General features: G+C 41.1%; 1 protein-coding gene across 1 annotated transcript in view; it reads right to left on the bottom strand.

Moving 5' to 3' along the window:
- Positions 1 to 1,453: 1,453 nt before the first annotated feature.
- Positions 1,454 to 22,744, bottom strand: part of celsr3 (cadherin, EGF LAG seven-pass G-type receptor 3) — a 109,140-nt gene continuing 87,849 nt past the window's right edge. The window contains exons 22-37 of the mRNA XM_069660050.1: positions 20,451 to 20,639; positions 20,180 to 20,366; positions 19,217 to 19,384; positions 18,892 to 19,018; positions 17,254 to 17,460; positions 14,139 to 14,313; positions 12,680 to 12,792; positions 11,843 to 11,922; positions 10,661 to 10,787; positions 10,399 to 10,518; positions 8,758 to 8,855; positions 8,152 to 8,243; positions 7,767 to 7,940; positions 5,030 to 5,224; positions 2,904 to 3,960; positions 1,454 to 2,430 (exon numbers count right to left, since the gene is read on the bottom strand). Of these exons, the coding sequence (XP_069516151.1) occupies positions 2,403 to 2,430; positions 2,904 to 3,960; positions 5,030 to 5,224; positions 7,767 to 7,940; positions 8,152 to 8,243; positions 8,758 to 8,855; positions 10,399 to 10,518; positions 10,661 to 10,787; positions 11,843 to 11,922; positions 12,680 to 12,792; positions 14,139 to 14,313; positions 17,254 to 17,460; positions 18,892 to 19,018; positions 19,217 to 19,384; positions 20,180 to 20,366; positions 20,451 to 20,639 (3,137 nt within the window). The 3' untranslated portion in view covers positions 1,454 to 2,402. The remainder of the gene's footprint in view (positions 2,431 to 2,903; positions 3,961 to 5,029; positions 5,225 to 7,766; positions 7,941 to 8,151; positions 8,244 to 8,757; positions 8,856 to 10,398; positions 10,519 to 10,660; positions 10,788 to 11,842; positions 11,923 to 12,679; positions 12,793 to 14,138; positions 14,314 to 17,253; positions 17,461 to 18,891; positions 19,019 to 19,216; positions 19,385 to 20,179; positions 20,367 to 20,450; positions 20,640 to 22,744) is intronic.

Raw genomic sequence — 22,744 nt, forward strand, 5'->3', positions numbered from 1 at the left:
GAATAGGTTCACTTGTCACATCACGCCCAAGGGTGACAGAGCAGTGGTCAGAGGGAGATATGCATTGGCATTGGCAAGGTGTTTGAGATGTGTTTTTCCCCCCCCCCATCATCCCTTCTGTTTCTGTGTTTTGTTTCTTCCTCCCTGTGATGAGTAACATCCACGCCTTCCTCCCTGCAGTTACATTTTCCACAGTCATGGTTTCTAACCCAATTTGTTCTCTGTTCGACCTTTTCTCATTTTGTACCTCAGGTTTTATTCTTTTGCTCATCGTGCTCTATTTAAGCTTTCTTGTTTTCTATGCATTTCCTCTGTTGTCATTTTGTTTTTGGACTGTCAGGATGAAATCACTTTTGGCAAAGCCAAAAAACACTCTACAATCAGTTTCTATGACCCAATGCACTTTTTTCCTTACAAAATACATTTCTGTCAGCCAGAATCCCTTTATCCCTTTGCAGTCAGGTGGAGACTGGCTGCCAGTCTCCATGGCTTACTAATGCCTGTGTTGTTACCTTACTGCCTGAACTCAGCGCTCGCTCCAACAGCTGGGAGAAAGGAGCAGCTGCTGATGGAAAGACCTGCATCTCAAAACCACTTAGAGGCTTTTAGCGCTGACACAGCTGACATCCTGACATCTTCTCAGCAACTGCTGCAGCAGAAGCAAAGCTGCATCTTTCAAGAAACCTCATCTCTGTACAAACAATGGCAACAAAGCTGTATTGATGTGTTCTAGTGTGAAGTATCTCATCGATGACAGCTTGAAAGCAAAGTCAGGACTCTTGTGCCTCCTTTCTCTGAAATTTTCCATAAACGGAGGATATATTGAAGTATTGAAGCAACTGTGTTCAGGCAAGCAAGTAAAAACTTCTGACATGGGATTCATGTGCTACAGACATGAGCGTAAATCCGAGCACACTTGTCTTGACTTGTCTTCCCTCTGATCAGCTTTCCTACATGCCAAATCTAAATTCAGTGGCCAAATAAAACACCAACCGCATTGAGTCATTTTATAGCGCTTATCTGAATCTTACTAATAATAATCATATGTCAATGTAGACTTGTTTCCATGGTAAAATTGTAAAAATAAAATCACAATTGAACAAAACAGTGAATTACATGTATAGCGCTCCCACCCTGCACAGTTCATTTTCATCACAGAATATTAGAGAACGTTGATGTTTCACACTGATGCTAAGCAGCTGTTCCTTTGGCTTGGGTTTGCACAGAACTTCTGCATTAGAAGCTTTTAAACATTAAGTCTCCTGGATGCTGCCGGAGAGATTCAGCTGCTCCTGTGGCGTCTCTTGAGGCAGGTTGAGGTGTGATGCATCAAAGTGCAGAATACCTTGAGGGGCTTTAAACGGTTCTTACACGATACGGCCTCATACAGAGAGGCAGACGGATATCTGCCACCTGAACACTGAAGGTGGTTTTGAAAAATCAATCCACTGATATGGTCTGGATCAGACAGCACCAGGCACAGAGATACACAGACAGGTGACAAGGTCACATTCATTTACAGCGGATCACAAAACAGCACAATCTCCCGACGGAGCTGATAAATTGACACTTGTGACTGATCTTTAACAGCTGAACCTTCATGTGGTGTTTTAGCTTCGCGCTGCCATCTTTCTCTTCACAATCATCTTGTTCCATCAAATCTCTTGTCTTAAAATATTCCCTTCCCCTATGTACAATCATTTCTCACACCTTTGATATTTTCCCTTCAACCACACGTGGTTTGGATAATCTCATCAAACACTATTGCCGGACCCCTTTCACTGTACACAAAGTTGATGGGTGTGAGGGAAAGTTTCTGAGGACCACTGGGGGGGATTTGGGGGATTTTTTTTTCTCTATGTGGGGGAAATCTCTCCCTCAGCAACGAACAAGACTGCACTCGCACCAACCTCACTCACAACCTCACACGGACACAATCATTAAAAAAAAAAGAAAACATCACAAGAGATTTCTTCTTCATCTCCAATGAAAAAGATACAAAATGTATAAAAAATGTTATTTACAGTCTTTTCTTTTTTTTCTTCTTGCTGAATCAAGCTGACTTTTGCGTTCGGGATCTGAGGAGTTTGTTTTTGTCCAGAAAACGTTGTAGGTAGTAGAGGTGAGTGACTTATCGTCCAAAGTAATGTCATAGATCATTGAAGGCAGTGGGACTTGAAAACTTAATTTATAAAGTACAAACTGCCCACAAGCATCCCTTTTCATCCTCAGTGGACACTCACTCCATCTGACTTTCTTTCAAACTCTGTCTCTGTCCAAGTTTGTTCTAGTCCTCCTTTGGCCCAGGGTGGCCCGTCAGTTCAGGGCCATCCAAGACCTTTGAACATGTCCCTGGTGTTCCAAGCACTGTCACAATGCATAAAGGGATATGGAGGCTGTCATCAAGACTGTCCTTCACTTCTGTTGGCTCTGAGGTGAAGGAGAGGAAAAGGAAACATTAAAACCAGAAACCAATTACAACCGAGATCAATTACAGATAGTGATGAAAATATAACTACAGAATGGAAATGAGCTCTTAGAGGCAAAAGGACAAAGAGAGAAGAAGAGACAGAGATAGAACAAAAAAAAAACAAAGACACAAGGGATGAGAAGATAAAGGAGCTGAAACGTGGAACTGAGGTAGCTGAGTAAGGTTGAGATAAAAGGATAGAGAAGTTAGAGAGGGAACAACAAGAAAGGTAAGATAGGTGTTGAAGAGTGTCCATGGTCTCCACAGCCCCACTGAGAAAGTGGAAACCTCAGTCAATCAGAGAAAAAGAAAAGATGGGAATAAAGAAAAGAGATGCAAGAAAGTAAAAGCAAACAAGTGTGCTTAAAGAGGAAGAAAGGGGATAGGAGAAGAGGATTAGTCAATAAAGATCTGTTCCCACAGGGAAACTTACTCTGAGTCTGGTGAGACTTCAGATACACTGTGGGAGGTGGCGGACGGGGAGGGTCCATGGGCGGAGCCATTAGGCCCAGGGTTAGAGGCAGCAGGGGCAGGAGGAGTAAGGACAGTGGAACTGAAGGATGCTAGGATAGAGGACAAAATATCCAGGTGTTCACTGGATGGTTGTCGACCCAGAGTGTTAGGATTTGAACCTGCAGCTTGGGGGACCTGACCAGGATACCTACATGGAGGTGCGGAGTCAAGTCGTCCCCTGGCGTGAGCAGAAGCAGAGAGCTGCTCTTGGGGCTCCTCAGAGATCGGGGGAGGAGGGGAGGAGGATGGAGGCTGGTCGGGGTGTGAAGGCTGGCGGGGGGGCAAGGTGCGGAGCCACTCCCGACACGGCTGAGCCTGAGCTCCGACTCCATTGGTCTCCAGCTGCTCTCTCGACCTACTGCTCATCAGCGCCCCCCCAAGGTGCTCACGGGATGACGCCTGCCTTCGAGTTAGGGAGTTCAGATGGGACCTGGATCCACTCAGGTATCCCTCCATCCCTGCTCCAACTGCTCCTCCATTTCCACTCAGGTCCTCCCTCGAGGCGTGGACGCTGCCTGTATGGTGGTTGTCAAGTCTGTCCCTGGATCCTGTCAAGTTCTCCCTGGATGATGAGACTCGCTGGTGGTCCAGCCCCAGGCCCCCAAGTCCTGCTCCCTGTCCCAGCCCCAGCTCTCTCCTCCTGGGTAAGAGATCCAGGTTGTCCCTAGAACCCCGGGAGTCCAGCCGGTCCCTTGAACCCCCCACCGTCTGCCTCCCTAATGGATCCCTGGACAGCTGCCTCCGGGACAGAGAGTCCAGGTGCTCCCTTGAGGAGTAGCGGGAAGCAGGTTGGGAGAGAGAGCCTGAACCTCCACTGGCGCCCGCTGTGGCAGAGTACATGCGACCATATGAGGCAGCAGGAACGCCTCGGTGTCCCAAAGTAGAGGTTCGGTACCAGTTGAGCTCACTGGGGACCCGGCCCATGGTGGCAAGACCCTGGAGGGCTGGAGGACAGCCGAGACGATTCTTCAGGATACCTGGGAGGATGGAATAATATAGGATGGATAAATATTAACATTTATTAATCATAATACAATCCAGTAATCTGGAAATCCTTAGGGAAAAATGTTGTATGTGTGTGTGAGAGAGAGAATGTGGGCACTTGTCTGTATGTATAAACGTGATTTGTGTGTTAATGCTTATTTTTATAATTCCGTAAATGTCATGTTTCCAGGCTACATGAGTGATTTCTAACTAGATCTGCATTTCAAGTGTTGTAACTCTGTGCGTATGTGTGTGCATGCAGATCTCAAATGTATGTATTCTGAGTATACATACTTTACATATAAAGATTCAACTGGGGTTTTATGCCAGGTGATCAAAGTGCACAGCATGGCATGTTCACCATCACATTATGTTCAGACAAAGATATTGAAAACCAACATGCTCTTCTTTGCAAATCCTAAATACAGTTAGTCTCGTCACATGAAAGCTAGAACTTGAAAGCCAGACCAAAAGGAGCAGATTGAATCCCATGTTATTTTTGTAAATCCCTACAAGAGAGGGCACTGCTGGGTCACATTGGTCACACTGCTCAGAGGGTACACAGAAAAAAATTGAAGTTCTAACAAAGTCAACAAAACCTCAGTGAGCTGTGCTTTAAATGATGCTTTGCTGATTCTGCAGACACAACTGACATCTCATCCGTCTTCCTCATGGCAAAATTCCCATTTTCATTCTGATGACTGGGGCTGCATCAGTCAGACAGGATGTCTGGAGATTTTAGTTCAACATTATGGTGAATATTATACAAACCAGACACTGATATTCAAAGATGCACAGATTTTGGTCCCCAAAGTTGCAACGTAACACAGCAACAAGAAAGAGAGAAACGAGAGCAAAAACTACATTTCTTATTGTAGGATTCTGTTCATCTGTCTGTTCACTACACTGTTTTAGTATTTGTAAGTTTGTTATTGCTTTTTTTTTTTAAGGTATGTTTCCTATTTTCATGTGAAATACTTTAAGGGTTGTATAATTGTCAGTTTTAGTGTTTTCTTAGACTGTGTGTGTTTCTACACGTGTGTGTCTCTGTGCTTCCCTCACCCTTGCGGTGCCTGTGTGGCTGGGTGAGGCCGCTCTCGTCGCCGCTGGTCAGCGCTGCGTCAGCCTGGTTGTTGTTGGCAGCGTCCTTGCTGTAATCCGCCCCCAGGGGCCGCTCCGAGCCCCACTTCTGCAGAGTGTGCGTCTCACACTCCTCCAAAGCTGGCCAGTAGGACAGAAGGTCATTGCCATCCAGATCTGTCAAGGACAAAAAAGACAAAAAAGTTAAAAAAACCCTTATGGTTACATGTGAGTTTAAAATCATTAATGTATTATCAAAGCCAGTAAAAAACAGATATAAAAAGCTGATAATATTTTCTTATGCTTCCTATTTATCTTTCAATTTACGTGTGAGCTTAATTTTGTTGCATATCCATGTGCAGCCTAAAGAACACAAAACATATTTCTGAGCAAGTGTCAGCAGACAAACAGCATATGTTCAGCATGAAATAACAATGGAAAATTCAAAGTGTTTTATCGTGCTTTTTGATGTGATGACATCAACCCTTTAGACCAAACTGTTTCATTTGAGAAAATGCCCCAAACAAAGAGCTTAACAACACTTAGTCAAAATGTAATCAGTGGTGTCATGAGTGCTTCCCTTTCCGTTATCAATTAATCCGTCATTATTTTGGTAAGATATTAAAGTTACAATGCTTGCTTGATAATAACCATGGCAATTGATGATTAATAATAGAAACCATTCAAACTATTAAATACACTGTGCTGTTGCACCAACCATGTGAAGGGCTTCCACTGACAACCACTTGTTGTTCTAGTTGTGAGAGTCCACTAAGTGTTTTTCTCTGTGGAACATGCATCAAAATAAATTCAACACTTAAAACACTTATTCAGTTATGCACAATCCCAGCAAAGTCCTCAAACCCTTCATTGATTCATTAGAGGCATTAACTGGTCAGTGTTAACACTTGGTCACAACAAATAGTCTGCCTTCTTGGAGCTGTGACCTTTCAGTGAAACGCCCACACCCCTCAGCGCTGCTCTGGCCCTTCAGTTTGACTGTATTGATGAATTGATTGCACTGTTCTGGCCATCTGGATCCTGTCCTCCTCTGTTCAACTGACAGCTCTGCTCCATGTTTTTCCCCGAATAGAGTTCATGTGATCCAGATGGCTTATTAAGCTTAGAATTGATTACTGGATTTATAGATTTGTACACGTCTGGCCTTTCCTTCCAGAGAAACCTTTCATAGAACTCCGTATATGCATGACATTTATATCACATGGTTTCAATTGAATAAACTCATGTTTTATGCATGACATCTTTCTGAGTGTAACAGAAGAAAGTAGGTATTGATTAATGTCTACAGGCACTGACATTTTCTCTTGTTATATATATGTGTGTGTGTGTGTGTGTGTGTTGTGCCTGTACGTGTGTGGTATGTTTCTATACACAGTGTCTGAGATCAAAGATTACATTTCTGCAGGGACCTAAATTGTTTGACTTTGTTGGTTAGCATGGGGCTTTCTGTGTGTTCACCCCACATGTGTGGGGCTTTCATCCCACCAGCAAGACACATGATAGGTTAACTGACAACTCTGAATGAATATGAATTAATATTTTCCAGAATGTGTTATCCCTGTTTAAACTGATGACCTGGGCTGGGATACACTTCAGTCCTAAAAAATAATCTATCGTTTTTGGTAACACAATGGTGATTGAGCCTATGGCCCACTGCCCAGTGTTTTTGCATTTGCAGTATATAGTAATATTATCGACTGGGTGTCTGTGGCAACATTTGCAGAAAAAATCACAAGCAGCGCCCAGTTAGTGACATGTTTTCCATCACCCAGCAGTGGTTGGTCTGCCAGAGAAGGTAGGCGGAGCTAAGCAGCTGCTTTTCCAGTCTCAAGTGTTGCGAGTAAACAGTTATCTACTATGGCTGAAACAACAAAGAAAAGTTCGATGGCCACAGATACAAGTTCAAAAATAAGTGAAAATCCAAAGAAAAAGACAGAAATTTGACGCTCAGATGAAGCAAACACTCTAAAAAGGAAAGTGACCGTCAGCGAGGAAATTCAAGAGTTATAACCTGAGCCAACCGTGGACGTCTGCAACACTGTCTGGATATCTGGCAAGTGTACTCCCGCAATTACAGTGTATCGCCACAGGTGTCGCCAAAGAGAACGAAACTTCAAGATTATATCTTTAACACAGCACTTAAGGCAAAAATTAGCTGGTATAAAGAGTAGATGACATGATAGGAAGTACAGTCTGGGAATGGTCTTTGGTTTACTGAGTAATTAGACCTCAGTAACCATACTGATAAATAAAGATTATTATGCTGCAGGAGTGGTTTGGTTTTGGCCATGAGTCTGGGTTTACAATGAAACTGTGCCCTTTTAACTTTTTTGAATCCAATCAGACTACAGCTGGGGTCATCTGCAAAAAAGGAAGCACCGATATTTAACCACATTTAAATCTTTAAAGGGATCAATATTTTGTCTGTCTAAATGAAGAGTAAATCTTTAAAAGAATACATGTTACGTTTTCTGCTATGATGTGAATGTCTACCTACATACCCTCCATCTAACTCTAGGATGGGACCATCCCAAAACCCATAGGTTGTAGGTTCTATCATCATTAGTGTGTTCTTATCAACTGTTCAAGTGTCCTTGAGCTGGACTTTAAACCATTACAGTCTGGTGAGAAAAAAAAAGTGAAAAAAAATGGTAAGAAACAGGAGATTGATAATATGAAAACCACTAAAATCATCTACCTTTGGTGCCGTTGTGGGTGTTCTCAGTGAGCAGACGCTCACTGTGATTGGAGCGTTTGAATCGCCGTTGGATGCGCCCACGGAGTCGAACATTGTCATCACTCTCAGAGGAGGGGATGGAGAGACTGCGCTCCTCCTCCATGGAGAGGTCTGAATCTGAGTCTGAATCCTCACCTTTGGAGGTGACAGAGAGAAGCAGGAAAGAGAGAGAAAGAAGGATGCAGAGAAGAAACAGGTGAGATGAGGGAAACAGGAAAAGCATAAAGAGAATTTCTCCTTGTGAGTACGTTATCTAAGCCTATATTGAAATTCAAAAAAAGGTTATGAGAAAGGAAAAGCGAGAGAAACAGGCCTGAAGTGTACATTTTGTGTACTTTGCGTTTACCTCCGTCTCTGTGGAACATGGCTACATCCAGGTCTGTTGCTCCAGTGTGGACGATGTTTTGTTCCAGAGTCTGACGAGCCAAAAGATTTTCTCTAACAGGGAAAAAGTATAAAAGTGAGGACACATAGATGCACACACACATATTCAGGATATTGTATTTGCACTCACAGACACACAGATTAAAAAAAGAGAGCATCCACACACACATCCAGTTTATACTACACACGAAAACACATAGCGAGCTAGACAAGAGCGACATTAAATGAGCCATAAAGACACAAATAGCCCTCTCAGAGTACATTAGTGTTGCTCTACATACAGTACACTAGATTGCTCCATCCAGTTGTCTTTATTTGTACCCCACTGACCCACAAAGTACACGACATGTTTTTATTAGTGAAGGAATTTCCTCCCTGAAGCAATTTTATGCCGAATCAGAGTCACAGAGAATCAATCACAGCTGACAGATTTCTACTTGAATGATAATTTATAATTTTTGGTACTCAACCATTTGCTCTTGAACTAGAAACCTTCATTTTTAGCTTGTTGTTGAAAGTTGTAATGGGTGTGCATCGTGTCTGCGTGGGAGTCTGTTTGATAATATACCTGGCAGAGCTGACAGAGGAGATGGTAGACGTCCCCAGGGTGATGCGGTGCAGTCCGCTCTGCTCCAACAGAGATGCGTTGTGATAGGGGTTCTGAGCCTGAACACACACATGCACAGGATGAGAAACTGACAATAATAATGTTATATCGTCTACACAGAATAGGTCAAAACATAGCCTTTTATCTCTTTCAATCCTTTTTTTCCCCCATACAAATACATCATGACAATGCTTTTCGGACATTTTTTTCCAAATTGGCAGTACTTACAACGAATACTGAACAGTTTTTTTTGTTTGTTTCATATCATTAGATAAAAAGAACTAAGCATACTATAATTTTTATCAAATTGGTATAAAATTGGTGTTTAGGAACTATTTCTAAAGAGTCATTTCAAAAAAGACAAATAAAAAACCATAACCCCAAAAGTCAAGGTGGCTATTATGTTTGCTGGATGCTGATTGGGTACACAATATAAAGCAGCCTAGGCTAGTGAAGCATGAGCAAGCCTGAAAATGGGACACAACTTCAGCTTTCTATACTGTATGAGGTCACTGTAGTCATAAATAACGAATCATACAGTATGAGTTAGATAGGGGAAAGGATATTTATAGGTGGTCATTTATACATACAGTGCATCAGAGGTAAAAACAGCATACTGGTTGTGTTTATCGTATAATAGTTTTGGAAATGTACAATCATTTTGTCCCAGATAAAGTGATGGAAGAGCTTTCGAGGAAATGGGGGTCAAAAGGGTGTAATGAAATACTGTATCTATAAACTAACACACACTCACTGCATGCACACAACACAAATATCCAGGCTACATATTAAGTAAACTGGATAATAGTGGGAATTCAAAAGGGATATTGCATTGTGAACATGTGTACACATAAACACAACCACACCCACACAAAAAAATATAATAAAAAATCAGAGGGCTTTAGAAAGGATTTTAGCATGATTTAAAGCATGGCCTCCAAAAAAGTCCCTGTTGGCTTTGTGGTCCCCTGTTGGTGAATGTGTAACGGCGCTGAGGTCCACTGTTGGATAGGTAAAAAAGTACACCAACACAAACACAGACACACACACACACTTCACTGGACAGTGCTTTTGCAGAAGTGGGCTTTATAGTGAGCAGGGTTCCCCCGGTTGGTATATTGTTTTAACTGGGTCAGCGACAAACCCTGAAGGCAGAAGGAGAGTGGAGAGGAAAGATGGATGAATGGATAGAGGGAAGGAGGAATGGAGGGCAGGAGGGCTTTTGTGCTCGTCCAGTAATGGACACAGTAAGAATGTGCTACTAGAAATAGAAAGAGGCTTTGGGATTATGCAGCGAGACGATTTTCAGCTCCAGATTAGGGTCTTACATCCATCCTGCAAGTTGTTATCGTATTATAATGACCATCACATTATGATATTTAAGCTCATGTAAATGATCAAAATAACTGTAATCCTTATTTTAAGTATTTTATTGTTGCACGTTTGCTGCCAATGTGCTTTCATGATTGCTGCCAATGTGCTGTACAAATGATACCATGGTAATATCACTTTAGACCCAGACAACAAACTATTTTAGGCTCAGCAAAGATGAGCTCCAGTAGCACAACTACACATTAAGACGCTGAAATGTGTGTAACTCACAGTGTTCTGAGGCGGTCTTGGTGGATCTTCTCCGGGGCTCTTTTTCCCCAAACAGGCAACACTCCAGGCCTCCTTCACCTCTGAGTTGAACACAGTGAAGACCAGCATGACAGATACCCCCTGGGAGAGAGAGAGAGCAGTAGAGAGAGGTAGAAGGACAAAGAGTGAAAAATAGACCATAAATAAGGTGCAATATATGGTTACTTTTCCTTATTAGTTCTCAAAACACACTACTCAGCTACAAACACACACTTTTTCATACCTGAACTAAGCAGAGGACGTTAAATATGTAGTAGAAAGCAAGAATGCTGTTGTTCACAGCCATCAGACCACACAGCCAGGTGGAGGTGGCTACAAGCAGCAGCAGGAAGGCATTGCGAATAGTCGCACTGTAGGGAGAAACACAGACAGCAGAAGGGGAGATAAAGGTTAAATGTGGATTCACCAGGAGGTATATGAAACAAAAACTATATGGCAGCTGCACTTCTCTGGAAAAAGAGAACATCTACATGTTGACTCACTTTAATAACATCCATGTCTTAAGATAATGGTCAAGCTTGAATAGCATGTTTATAATAAAATGAACTATACTTAGCTACCATGCTGGCTAGCCAACCATCTCTTTAGTGACTTATGACTCATTATGCTATATACTGACTTATATCATACCAATGTGGGCATTATACATTTATGGATCATTTTCACACAGCTAATTCTTTATTGATGTCCATTTACAATAAATTTTGAGATAGAAAACACAAGAGCGGCAAGTGTCAGAGGATCTCAGAGCCATCAGCAAAAGGAAACTGCAGAGAGATCCTTAGGTTGAATACTGAGACATGAGAGATGTGGGAAGGGGGCAAAAGGAAGAATCCACATATCTTTAGTGACCTCCTTGTGTCAATTATGTATAAATTATTTGATCAATACCAAGGCCTGACATGACCATTGTCTATTAAATCAACATTGATTGAGAGAGAAAAACAGATTCCCCTCTGTTCCCTGTTAGTTCAACATTCACAAACCATTTTTCAAAACGGCACTCTCCAAATAACTAACAAATAAAAGTATAAAAGCATTGCAATTTGGAAATGAAAGTCCAGATTTATAGTTTTTAAACATTGATGACATTTTTAGTAGTTATTTTTACATTTTGTGTGCATTCATTTGAAGGATCAAATGAGTTCAGCTTCATTTTCATTCAACGCAGAGTGCACAGTGGTTTTGAGGTTGTGGCCCTTACATGCAATACAAAGCAAAATGTAACATTGTGCATGATATAATGCTATGATGTTTTTTTAATATTATACACAGACTTAATTGATAATAGCCTTCTTTTATACAAGAATTATTGTCTTATTAAAAAGGCTGAATCATCAAAGAGATTATTTTCCTAAAACATGATCAGTACTGTTGTGTTGGCTTACAAGAATAAGGTACTCACATGACAGGGAGCTTCTTGGTCTCCTTCTGAGAGGGATTGCAGGACATCTTGGCCACAATCATGAAAATCCCTCCATTCATCTGGACAGAGGACGATCAATTCAAGAGGTGAGGCAACATTTTAAATGCATTCCAGCTAATCTAGTACTGCTGTTAGCAACCTTAGATGACTCTAACAGATGAAAAAAAATCCATGTGAATAAAACTGTCATCTACAGGGAAAAACCATGGAAGTTTATGAATTGCTCTATAATTGTGTTTTTGTTCTGTTGTTCATAGAAATTTAAAAATAGTGGATTAAGTGCAGAAGAAGCAACGGTCAGAGAGACAGAGGAAGGGAAAAAATACAGATAAAGATTTTAAAAGGCTATAAATGACTATTATTGATTATGAACTGCACTTAACTGTAATTATTCAGAAGAATTAAAAATCTCGCACAACTTTTGGTCGAAGATGAAGCAGAGAAAGTGAAGTGAAAGGTGTTTACTGATGAGGGGAGCAATTAAAATTATGGTCCATCTGAGTTCATGTGGGTCGTCTTTTTAAAATTCAACTGGGGTTGCCACTTACATCTGATTACATGATTGTGCTCATTTTTTGAGGAGCACACAGCCAGCAATACACTGGCAGGGAAGAAGTGTACGTGTATTTTTATCTGAGAGAGTTTACCTTATGCTGATATCAAGATATCAAGTTTTTTATGATATGACAAAGGTAGCAAACACTACATTCACTTACCCTAACAAATTCACCCACATTACTTTTACTATAATAGTATACAAGTTTGTGTGTATAATACATTGATTATAGAACATAGGACATGCAGGAGACAGTTTACCAGTATGACGATGGCTATAGGACCAGCAAAGCTCCAGATGAGTTTGTCATAGATAGAGATCCAACAGAAGTCTGGGTTCCCGTAACCTTCTGGGTCTAAGCCCACTGCCAAGCCTGCGAGGAAGAGACAGACAGTTGGATCAGACAGGAAGATTGACTCTAAGATCTCTTCTGCTGTCAGTCACAGGGAGACGGACATAGGGAGGCAGTATGTGACAGAATGATATTAAATGACATTGGCAGGAAAGGTCAATGACATATCAGAACACATCCCAGTTAGTGCTAGGTAATATTTTAAAACATTAGTCATTATTAAAGAAATATTTTGGGGGCACAACTTCCTGTTGGAGGTCATAATCACCTGGAAAACTGGCTTTAAATGCAAGTTGAGATGACTATTCACACTTCACTATTTGTTTAAAGAGCATGGAGGCTATTCAAAAGAACTTTAAGAAAACCAGTGCTAAGATCCATTTCATTTTTCAATTTGTATGCAAAAATGTATAATATGCATAATAATGGCAGGCTATTTTTTATTCATCCATTATCTGTGCACAGCCATTCCTCCATGACCAAGCCAAACCAGATGTCCAGGATGTAGCCAGACATAGCTGCTGGCAGATTTGAGACTGATCTAAGATCAGTGAAGTCTCTATTCCCAGTGTAACGTGTTTGGACAGCAGTGTCAAGGTTTTGACAGTCAGAGGCATTAAGACTTTTTAAATTGAATTCCAAAAGTAATTGGGACAGGACAAGCCTAAATAAAGATGGACAGAGAGATAAACAGACCTCAGGGCCACAGGTAGGAGACATGCAGCCAGCGTGTGTGTGTATGTGTATGTCTTGTGGGAGACAGTTCCCTTCTTGAGGCAAGGTTAGGCAGTGATCTGTGTGTGTGTGTGTGTGTGTGTGTGTGTGTGTGTGTGTGTGTGTGTGTGTGTGTGTGTGCGTGCGTGTGTGTGTGCGCGTGCGTGTGTGTGCAGGTGAAAGCAACAGCTATAAGAGATTTGACAGCATGTATGAGTTTTGATGGAAACTGCAAATGTTGGAGCGAGACTGTAGAAAGCAGACAGATATTACTTGCTTATAGCATGCGTCAAGGAATAAATTGCCTTCGCCTGTGTGTACGTGTGTGTGTGTATGTTTGTGTGTGTGTGTGTGTGTATGTTTGTGTGTGTGTGTGTGTGTGTGTGTGTGTGTGTTCGCTTTACTATCTCTATATTAAAATGTCACTGAAAACTGTTTAATACAAGTGTCAATAGGACACCTTATCTACACAGCCAGACTCATTGTGTATGTGTGTGACGTGTGTGATGTGTGTGTCTGTGCACAAATATGAGAGTATGCATAATTGTCAAATGGGCATGTTTGACAGTCTGTGTTTACATGGAAGCATGAATTTGACAAACATCACAGAGATCTCACATGTCTGCACATGTGTGAATATGTATGTGTGTTACCTGTGATAATGGCGGGCACTCCCCAGCCGATGGCATAGTAGAACCTCATGGCACCAAAGTTTATGTTGCGTTGTTCGGTCTGCATGCGGTAGATGTGAAGGCCCTCCACAAACATCCAGGCAAATGTTGACATGAAGAAGTAATGCAGTAAGATGGCAACGACCGTGCACAGGAACTGAAGGGAGAGAGAAATAGAATGATTAAAGGAAGGAAAGGGAAAAAAGTCAAAGGAAGATGTAGATTTCGGTAGGAAAGAGAGAAAGATGTATCACCTATGAAAAGAAGGAAAAAAGAAAGAAAGAAAAGACAGATGGGTAAGGTGAGAAGAAAAGAGGGAAGGGGAAGGATAGAAGAAGAAAATGTGTGAAACAAAGAACGGAAAAAGGGAGAAACAGATAAGAGAAAATATGTGAAGAACAGAAAGAGATAAAAAATAGAATCCTTTATATTGATTTTGTGACAGTTGCATAGCTGACATCTTGGCAAGCATCCAACAAGTCTTTATTGCAACACATCAGGTGTCAGCGATTAAATAAAAGGCAATCATGATTAAGTTAGCAACGGGACTAATGAACAGAGTTTTATGGCAGCATATTACAGCGTACCTCCAGGAAATGCACAAATAACTGATACACTGAGTGTAAATGATGGCCGTTAATATGCTGAATTATAGTAATTAGACCCAAGTGCATTTTTAACTGCGATTATTGGTACACAAGTAAGCTCCATGAGAAGTGGAAACTACAGCAAAGAATGTCGTAGCAGGTAATGATGTTTCCATAGCAGTTAAGCGAGTAAAAGTCTCGGGTATTAAAGGAACATAATCTATTAACAATAGAAAACCCAGCAATATAAAGTGCTACCGACTTGTCTCCTGGTTTTATGGGGAAATATCTGCTCATTAAATCATTTATAAATCCATCATTAAGCTTTCATCAGCCTCTAAGTTAATAAACAGTATTCCTCAACTAGTTATACATCATTTAAACAACACCAAATACTTGAAGATATGAAGAGTTATTTATTAAATGCTAGTTTATCCTCTTTGTCTTTTAGAATATCTGTGAACCAGTATTGATGCACATAGATGACAGTGTCATTATAACCATAGATTGGATGCTGCATGACAGCTGCGGGTAATTCAAATCAGTGCAAAGAGTGTGCAATCTGCTAGATTATATACCGTAACGTTCATCAAATACCAGGGTTTAGATTGCACGTTATCAAAAGTAAATCCCAATAGTTTTCGTCGAGGCCGGCGATAAACGTCCAAATCACTTTCCTCAGTTAAGGGTTTGTTGTTTGGATTGACAGTAACGCTGAACTTCTCCCATGAATAATGCAGAATATTAGCATTTAAGCTTTCTGAGAAATCTCCCCCAGGCTGCTTTCAAGGAAGTCTGGATTGGTTCATTTGAACTCTGGAGCCTTTAGTCTGTTTGTTGAGGCGGAGGAGATGCCATTTAAACTCAAGTGGCACTGAATACAGCTCCCACACATCTGAAACAGAAGTCACAATCTTGTAAGAGATTTCTGGTGTTTGTCAGAAGTAAAGGTAAAGACGACACCAACTACATGAAAAGGCAAAAAATTGCAGCTGTTTGTAAGTTCAAACAGATGGTTTCTGGGAACTGACAGCCATCTTTTAAAGTCTTCCTTAGAATAGCAGCATGAAGTGAGAACAAACATTAATATAATCATCTCAGCAGCACAAGTCAGCAGTTTAAGGTGCTTTGGATAGGTTGCAAGGACTGAATTCATATCTGCATAGACTCTCCCCTTTATACAGTGATACAATACAGTTGAGTTGACACTGTCGATTAACGTCGAGATTCTTGTGAGTCAGCGTGAGTTTCTTTACAAGCTCTCATTGCCTGAACTGTGTGGCTGCATCCCGCTGTAAGGACAGACACCTACATTCAGTTTGAGCAAAATAAAAACTATAAGTCTAATTGCTTCATCACTGCTTATGTAGTCATACAATAATCCCAAAATGTAAACACACTTACTAACTACTACTGCACACTACACACTACTTTAACAACCTTCATTGACTGTCAAACAGAAGGAGAAGAATAATTTCACTGAAGAAATACTACAGCTCAGCAGTCTTTATGTTTAAGTAAAGGAAAGCCGATTTGTAAGTCCCAGATTTAAGGAGATTTAAAGATTTAATTTATTTTAGGTTAAAAGAAGCATATCAGAAATTCCCGACGATACATCCAGAAACAACACAAAAAATAACAGCTGCCTTGGAAGGAATACAGCCAGACGATGAACACAAACACTACAAGTTACACACAAAAAGACTAAAATAGAGAAAGACTAAAATATGCACAAGCGTGTAAAATTGAATGTGCACACATACACACGGCTGCTGCGAGCCCTAATATGCTCTCCTGAGCATGATGTACATGAATTAGAGAACATATTGTTCAGCTAGAAGTAACCAGTCACACTGTTAGAGCAGTGGAGTTCACTTTGTGGGGTTACATCTTAATTAATTGGATTTTATGCTGAGTGAGCACATATTTTTAGTAGGACTCGCTGCTTATTAAACACACATTTACACCCACATATGTGATGTAACAAAGCAGAGAGAAAAAAAATGGTCAGCAGAGAAAAAAATAGAGAGAAAAAAAGCCAGAGGAGGAAAAAGATGTGGGATGTGTTTAGTGTAATAAGGAGAAGATGGTAAAAAACAACCTTGTGATGTTGTGAGGAAGGAGCCATGCAAAAGGTGACAAGTTAGCGAAAGATAGAGGACAGTTGTCTCCAACACAACTGTTAGAGAGTGAACAATATATGATCTTGCTTTATTAAATGTCTTGCTATGACCTTTAGTGGTGCTCTACATAAGGAGGACACATAACATAATTTACAGTATAGACAAAGCCAAGGCAGTTTCTACTAGTAGTGTTGAGTGCACCTCCCAATCTTTAAAAATGTGGCTAACGACGAGACATTTTTTTAAGGACATTCTGTTTGCTCATTCACAAGTTGTAAGATTTAGTGACAGTGATGTGAAAGAAAGAGGAAGTTCAAATACGCAAAATGCATCACAAACAAATAAGCATACAGACACACAAGCACACAACCTCCCACCAGTATCTACCTGTTGTTCGGTCTGATTGACTCCGAGTAGAAACACCAGTTCAGATAAAAACATGGCCGCCGCTGTGTTTGAATGGATGCTCCTGGTGTTGGACTTTAGACCTCGGAGGCAGGACAGTACCAGGACGGTGAGAAGGAGAGCCAGCATGGAGACGCAGAGAGACGAATATGTGACCAAGGCCAGCGTCTCCAGATCCCCCTCCAGCTGCTGCTCATGGAGAGGTGAGAGAAGTGACAGGGAGGGCATTACTGGATTTATATCATATTGTTGGGTGTACATGAAAAGGAAGGGCAGAGGAGAGGACGGGGAGTAGTAGTGGAGAAAGAAAGAATGAATCAGAAAGTGGACAAAATAATGCAGGGCAGGACAGACCTAGGTAAGGAAGGAGTAAGTCCGTGCAAAAGATGAACACAAAATAGTGAGGCAAAGAGATGAGACTGAGTCATTTTAACATGGTGAAATTATGCTGTTTCAATCTGGGTCACTGTCTGCCTTCCTCTGTCTGGCTTCACTGAGGACAAACAGACGATATTTATATCAGAGATGTCAAATCATTTGGAAAGCAAGTAAATGAGCTGAAGAAAGTATTGCTGCACCAGCTGCTAGACTGTTTGAAATGTATAAAAACATAAATATCTGTAAATCATGAAATGCAATGCCATTTAACTGCACAGAGCATCGTCTGTTTGTAATCTCTAGGCAGGGATGTGGATTTTAGGGATGGCAAGTGTTCTGGTTTCCGTTTGCGTGTAGTCCAAGTTATATTGACCAATCATGTATCAGCAGGGTGTGGCGTATGCAGGAACAACAGTCCATGTGGAGAGCAAAAGCAGGCGGAATGTAATGTGCCGTAGTGACATCCCAGCTCCCTTCAGCTTCATTTAATGATTATCTATTTTCTTATTCATCTCTATAAACAAGACATCTGCAGCAAGTTCAGCTAACAATCCATTCTAGATCTAAAATTCAACTTGAGAAAAATTCACTTGACGCTGTGTCACGAAAGCCATTCAGCATTCAGATTTCCTGACTTCCTCAAATGCATCAGAAATGATCGATCAGACCTCCATTCAACAGACGAGCATTTTAAAAGTAGTTTTCTTCTCCTCTTGAGGACAGGCCTGACAAAGCTTTATTTTCACTTTTTAAAGTCTTTAAACTGTTAAACTACACTTTATTTTAAAGAGAAACCAAAAGCAGGAAAGAAAAGACAGAATACAAAGAAACTATCAAGACAAATCAAATAAAAGTCGGGGTGAACGAGCAGACCTCTGTGATCTGTCAGAGTCTAAAGCATAACATCTTTTCATCACTGGCAGAGACAGAGGCAGAATATTATTTCTAATTGTGCCGAACTAACAATGACTATGTGAGAAATGTTCATGTTTAAAATGATCAGACATGAGGTTTCTGTTCCACAAGTCCCCCGTCTCTGTTACACAAAGATCTGATACATCATCTCTTACTATGCTGGGTTGCACTAGGCATGAGGTTTGCATTAAACCATGAAAATCTTCTACACCTTGAACAAGGCTTCCTTTAGCCTTCATCATGTCAGGCGGGATTTCTTTCTCTGGATTTCAAACTTTTACACTAAATCCTTTAATTACCAGCTAAGCTGTTCCAAAGCTCACTAACCTCTCTGTGTGAACTGTCCATCAGCACGCCAAAGGTGCCCAGTCTCTGGCACTGACAGCGGACGTGAGAGGTGTTCCTGTACACCACCATGCAGTCCCTGACTGTCCAGCAACCTCCTATCTCATACCTGTAGAGAGAGTGAGAGAGAGAGAGAGAGAGAGAGAGAGAGAGAGAGGCAGACAGACGGGGGGGGTTAGAAATGAGAAGTACATTGGTTATTGGTACAATGGTCTATTCACGTATGTATGTTGCTTGTGTAAGTTTATTCTTTTATTAGGAATATATGAAGAGTATACATAAAGTGTTCAGAATAATCTGCACTTACTGGTTGCTGTGGTTCCACTGCACACACAGCGGCTTGCTGCGATTGGCCGTCTCCAGCAGTTTGAACTCAAGCAGGATGGGCTGGTCCAAGTGTCCACCCACAAATGTCTGGTTGTTGAAGACAGAGACGCTGACCACAGGGGAGTTCATTACCGGGTGTCTGGGAAGCCTAAGGGGGGAGGGAGAGTGCAGTGTTACCGTACATCTACATCAGACAGTAGAAAGTAGACTTTGATATCCTGTTTAGGATGGTGAAAAAGGCAAAGACAAGGAGAGCAGACAGAATTGAGATTGGAATAAGACAGGACTTAAATGACTATTTATTGAGCTCTACTGAATCTGGACAGTTTGTTATTTTGTAATCAAGCCCCGGGGTTGGGTGAGAAAGAGCAGAAGGAGAAAAGGAATGGGAGGAGGGGGGAGGAAAGAAAAAAGAGTGAAAGATACCACGAGATAAAGTGAGAAAAAACAGATGTAAGTGATTAGGGTGAAACAATTACTTGATTAACCCTTTAGTTAAGTTAAAAAATAAATTGAATACGACTTGGAATATAGACAAACATAAGACATTTATCAAGCTAGAAGGCAAATGTGAGGATGGGCTGCTTTTTTGTCCGTTTTATAGAACTGTTTATACAAATCTTTGGAGGTTTGTGAGACAAAATAATATATTTAAACTCCTGTTTTTCACTTTTATCAAGTTTAGACTAAATGAATTATACTTTTGTGCTTTTGACTAAACTCTGGCAAGGTTGCTGCCTAAAATGACAATAATTAAAGATATACTGAGTTTTTTTATGATGTTATGCTCCTGTTATATAACATGGATTTAAGGGATCGTGTTTAATACTAAACGAGGACACATTGGTAATCCAGACTTCTAAATCCAGTATGTTTCCTCCCTTTAAGGATTCAGAGCTGCTGTAATCTAATGTCCATTGTTCTGAGTGAGATTGATTCCTACCTCACTCCTCGTCGGTCTGTGTGGTACTTGGGAGGGAGGGCGGCGCCCAGACTGCGATAGATCAACAAGATGACGATGGTGATAGGTGGTTCAGGCATGGAAACAGCTCGTCTGGCTGCAGTGTATTCTCCTGTCTGATTGGCCGAGATACTGACAGGGGCGGGAGCAGCGTTCTGTGGGGCTGGGGCTGAAATGGAGAAGTAGGTGTGAGATTCTTGATTCTTCTCATAGTACAGTGACTTACACTTTCCTTTTGTGCATCTGCTCTTACGCTCTTTCTCTGTCCGCTCCTTCTCCTTCCAGTTGTGTTGCTGCTGTCGTTGTGGCACCAGGGCAGCAGGGGGCAGTATCACATGGGTGTAGGGATCCCACGGGGCCTGGCTGCGAAACAGGGTTGTGTGGTAACGTGGAAAACGCCGCCGCACATGAGTCTGGTTCTCCACACGGTCTAGATTCATGACTGATGACAAAAACAAGCAATAAACACAAGTTTTTGGACACGATATCAGTTACAGGTATTTCTGTTTCTGAGCCATTAATCACATTTGGTTATTCACCATGGCTAGATATAGAATAAGCAAGTTGAAAGGTATTTTTACATTGGACTATCGCTACTCCCACCATCTGGCGTAGTGCGAAACTGTGAAAGATTTAGCTCTATTTCCACATGGAGAACAGCACCTACATATGACTCTATACTGTTAAGCCCCTGACTCAGATTTTTTCCATGTCTGAACTCATGAACACAAAGTAAGCTGCTCATAATAATATCTAAACATTAAACCAGTAAACATGTCTTACTAAATCTGCTGCTCCGAAAGCTTATTTGAAACCTCCTAAATCAATGCTTAATTTAAAATAATGAGGCCATAACTATTATAAAGAAGTTTTATATTGAATATTAGTTTTCAATACCCATTTTTAAATTGATCCCAGCTAGAAAAGGGACAAAACATCCCCACAACATGGTAGCATTTGCCAATTTTGCTCAAAATTAGGTTATTGGGTTTTAGGGTTAGTTCTTCTTCTAAACTAAACTAAAAAATACAACTCAAATTCCTTTCCATAAAAAACTTTTGGAAACCCCTGGACTGCCTCTCAATAAACCAATTTATTCTCTGTGGATTTGGAAGTCAATACAGAATCGATAAACAGATACACACAAACAGGAGCAAAGGAACTGTTGTATTATGTGAAATGAGGTGACAAACAGGAAGTGTGGAGTGTTCTATAATGAGCGAACACTTGATCCAGCAAACAGAAGTGGAACCGCACTCAATACAGAGAGAGGAGAGAAATCACTCACTCTAACTATAACAGACATGTATAATCTGTGTGTGTGTGTGTGTGTGTGTGCGCCTGTTGGCGTGTGGAAAAAACAAATCTGTTTTGTGATTTTAAAAGTCTGTAATGACAATTTTGATGGAGAAACAAATGGTTCATTAGTAAAATGAGACAGAAGATTTGGCATTCTAATGACTGACAACAACCACAAAAAAAAAATGTTAAAAGGAACTCATTTATTGGAAGCTGACAGATGCGTGTGTGTCAGGTCCATCCATATCCTTTTCCCTGGTTATTGACCCAATCCCAACTGTCTGTTTGTGTGTGTAGGAGTGTGACATTCTGCGTTGGCTGCATTTCTTATTCCTTCGGCTTTCGCTGCTGCTCCTAATTCCAAGTTCTCCATCTGGGAATCTGCATCAGGCTCGGTTTAAGCTTATTTAACAGGATTTTGGTTGTATTCCAAAGGGGAGGTTTACATGGAAGTAAGAAAGTGGTGAAAGTTACAGAAAAAAAGCAGCCAGTGCCTTTCAAGCAAGCCGATTCTATGTTTTTTTCAGCTCTGGGATTAACTGTTTTACCAAACTGCAGTGGAAAAAGCTGGTGAGGCAAATTCAGTAGTTGGGAACTTTGATGATTTATGAGTTTTTGGTGTTTGTGGTTTTATAGAAATTCAATCTGTGTGTGAAGCTAAGAGCATTATCTGAGTGTGAAATTCACTGTCTGACTTCATCCCTGCCAGAGCTGCTGCTGCTGCTATTTCAACAACTCTAGATGTTGAACAAATAATTTAACAACATTTTCAACACTGCTTAAGTGACAGAGAAAGGATGCCAGAAACTACATGATGCTGGGCAAAAGGCCAAACATGCCGGTGTATTAAACATGTAAGGGAATGTGTGCATATGTGTGAGTGTGAGAGAGAGAGAGAGAGAGAGAGAGAGAGAGAGAGAGAGAGAGAGAGAGAGAGAGGGGAAGTTATCTTACCAACTTCTCCTTTAAAGTAGACACTAAAAAAGACTATAAACTCAAGCCTATCAGTGTGTGCTTGTGTGTCTGTGTGTTTCTTACTTTATGGGATTTTCATTGGGCATGTCATCTGTATATCTACATGATGTATGTTGGCTAGTGCTGCAGCGCTTAGGGCTTCATGTGCGTGTTCTGGGAGCATTAGCAGCTTTATGTGTGTGGGAGTGTGAAATTCTGAATGCTGCTGCCAGCGCCCTGGCTGTGCCATCATCATTTGCATTAGCTGTTCATCTCCCGCTTTACAATGAGTCA

This window comes from Semicossyphus pulcher, unplaced genomic scaffold, assembly GCF_022749685.1.
Source record: "Semicossyphus pulcher isolate SPU_LCO1_2020_fin unplaced genomic scaffold, fSemPul1.0.p SCAF_13, whole genome shotgun sequence".
NCBI classification, from domain to species: domain Eukaryota; kingdom Metazoa; phylum Chordata; class Actinopteri; order Labriformes; family Labridae; genus Semicossyphus; species Semicossyphus pulcher.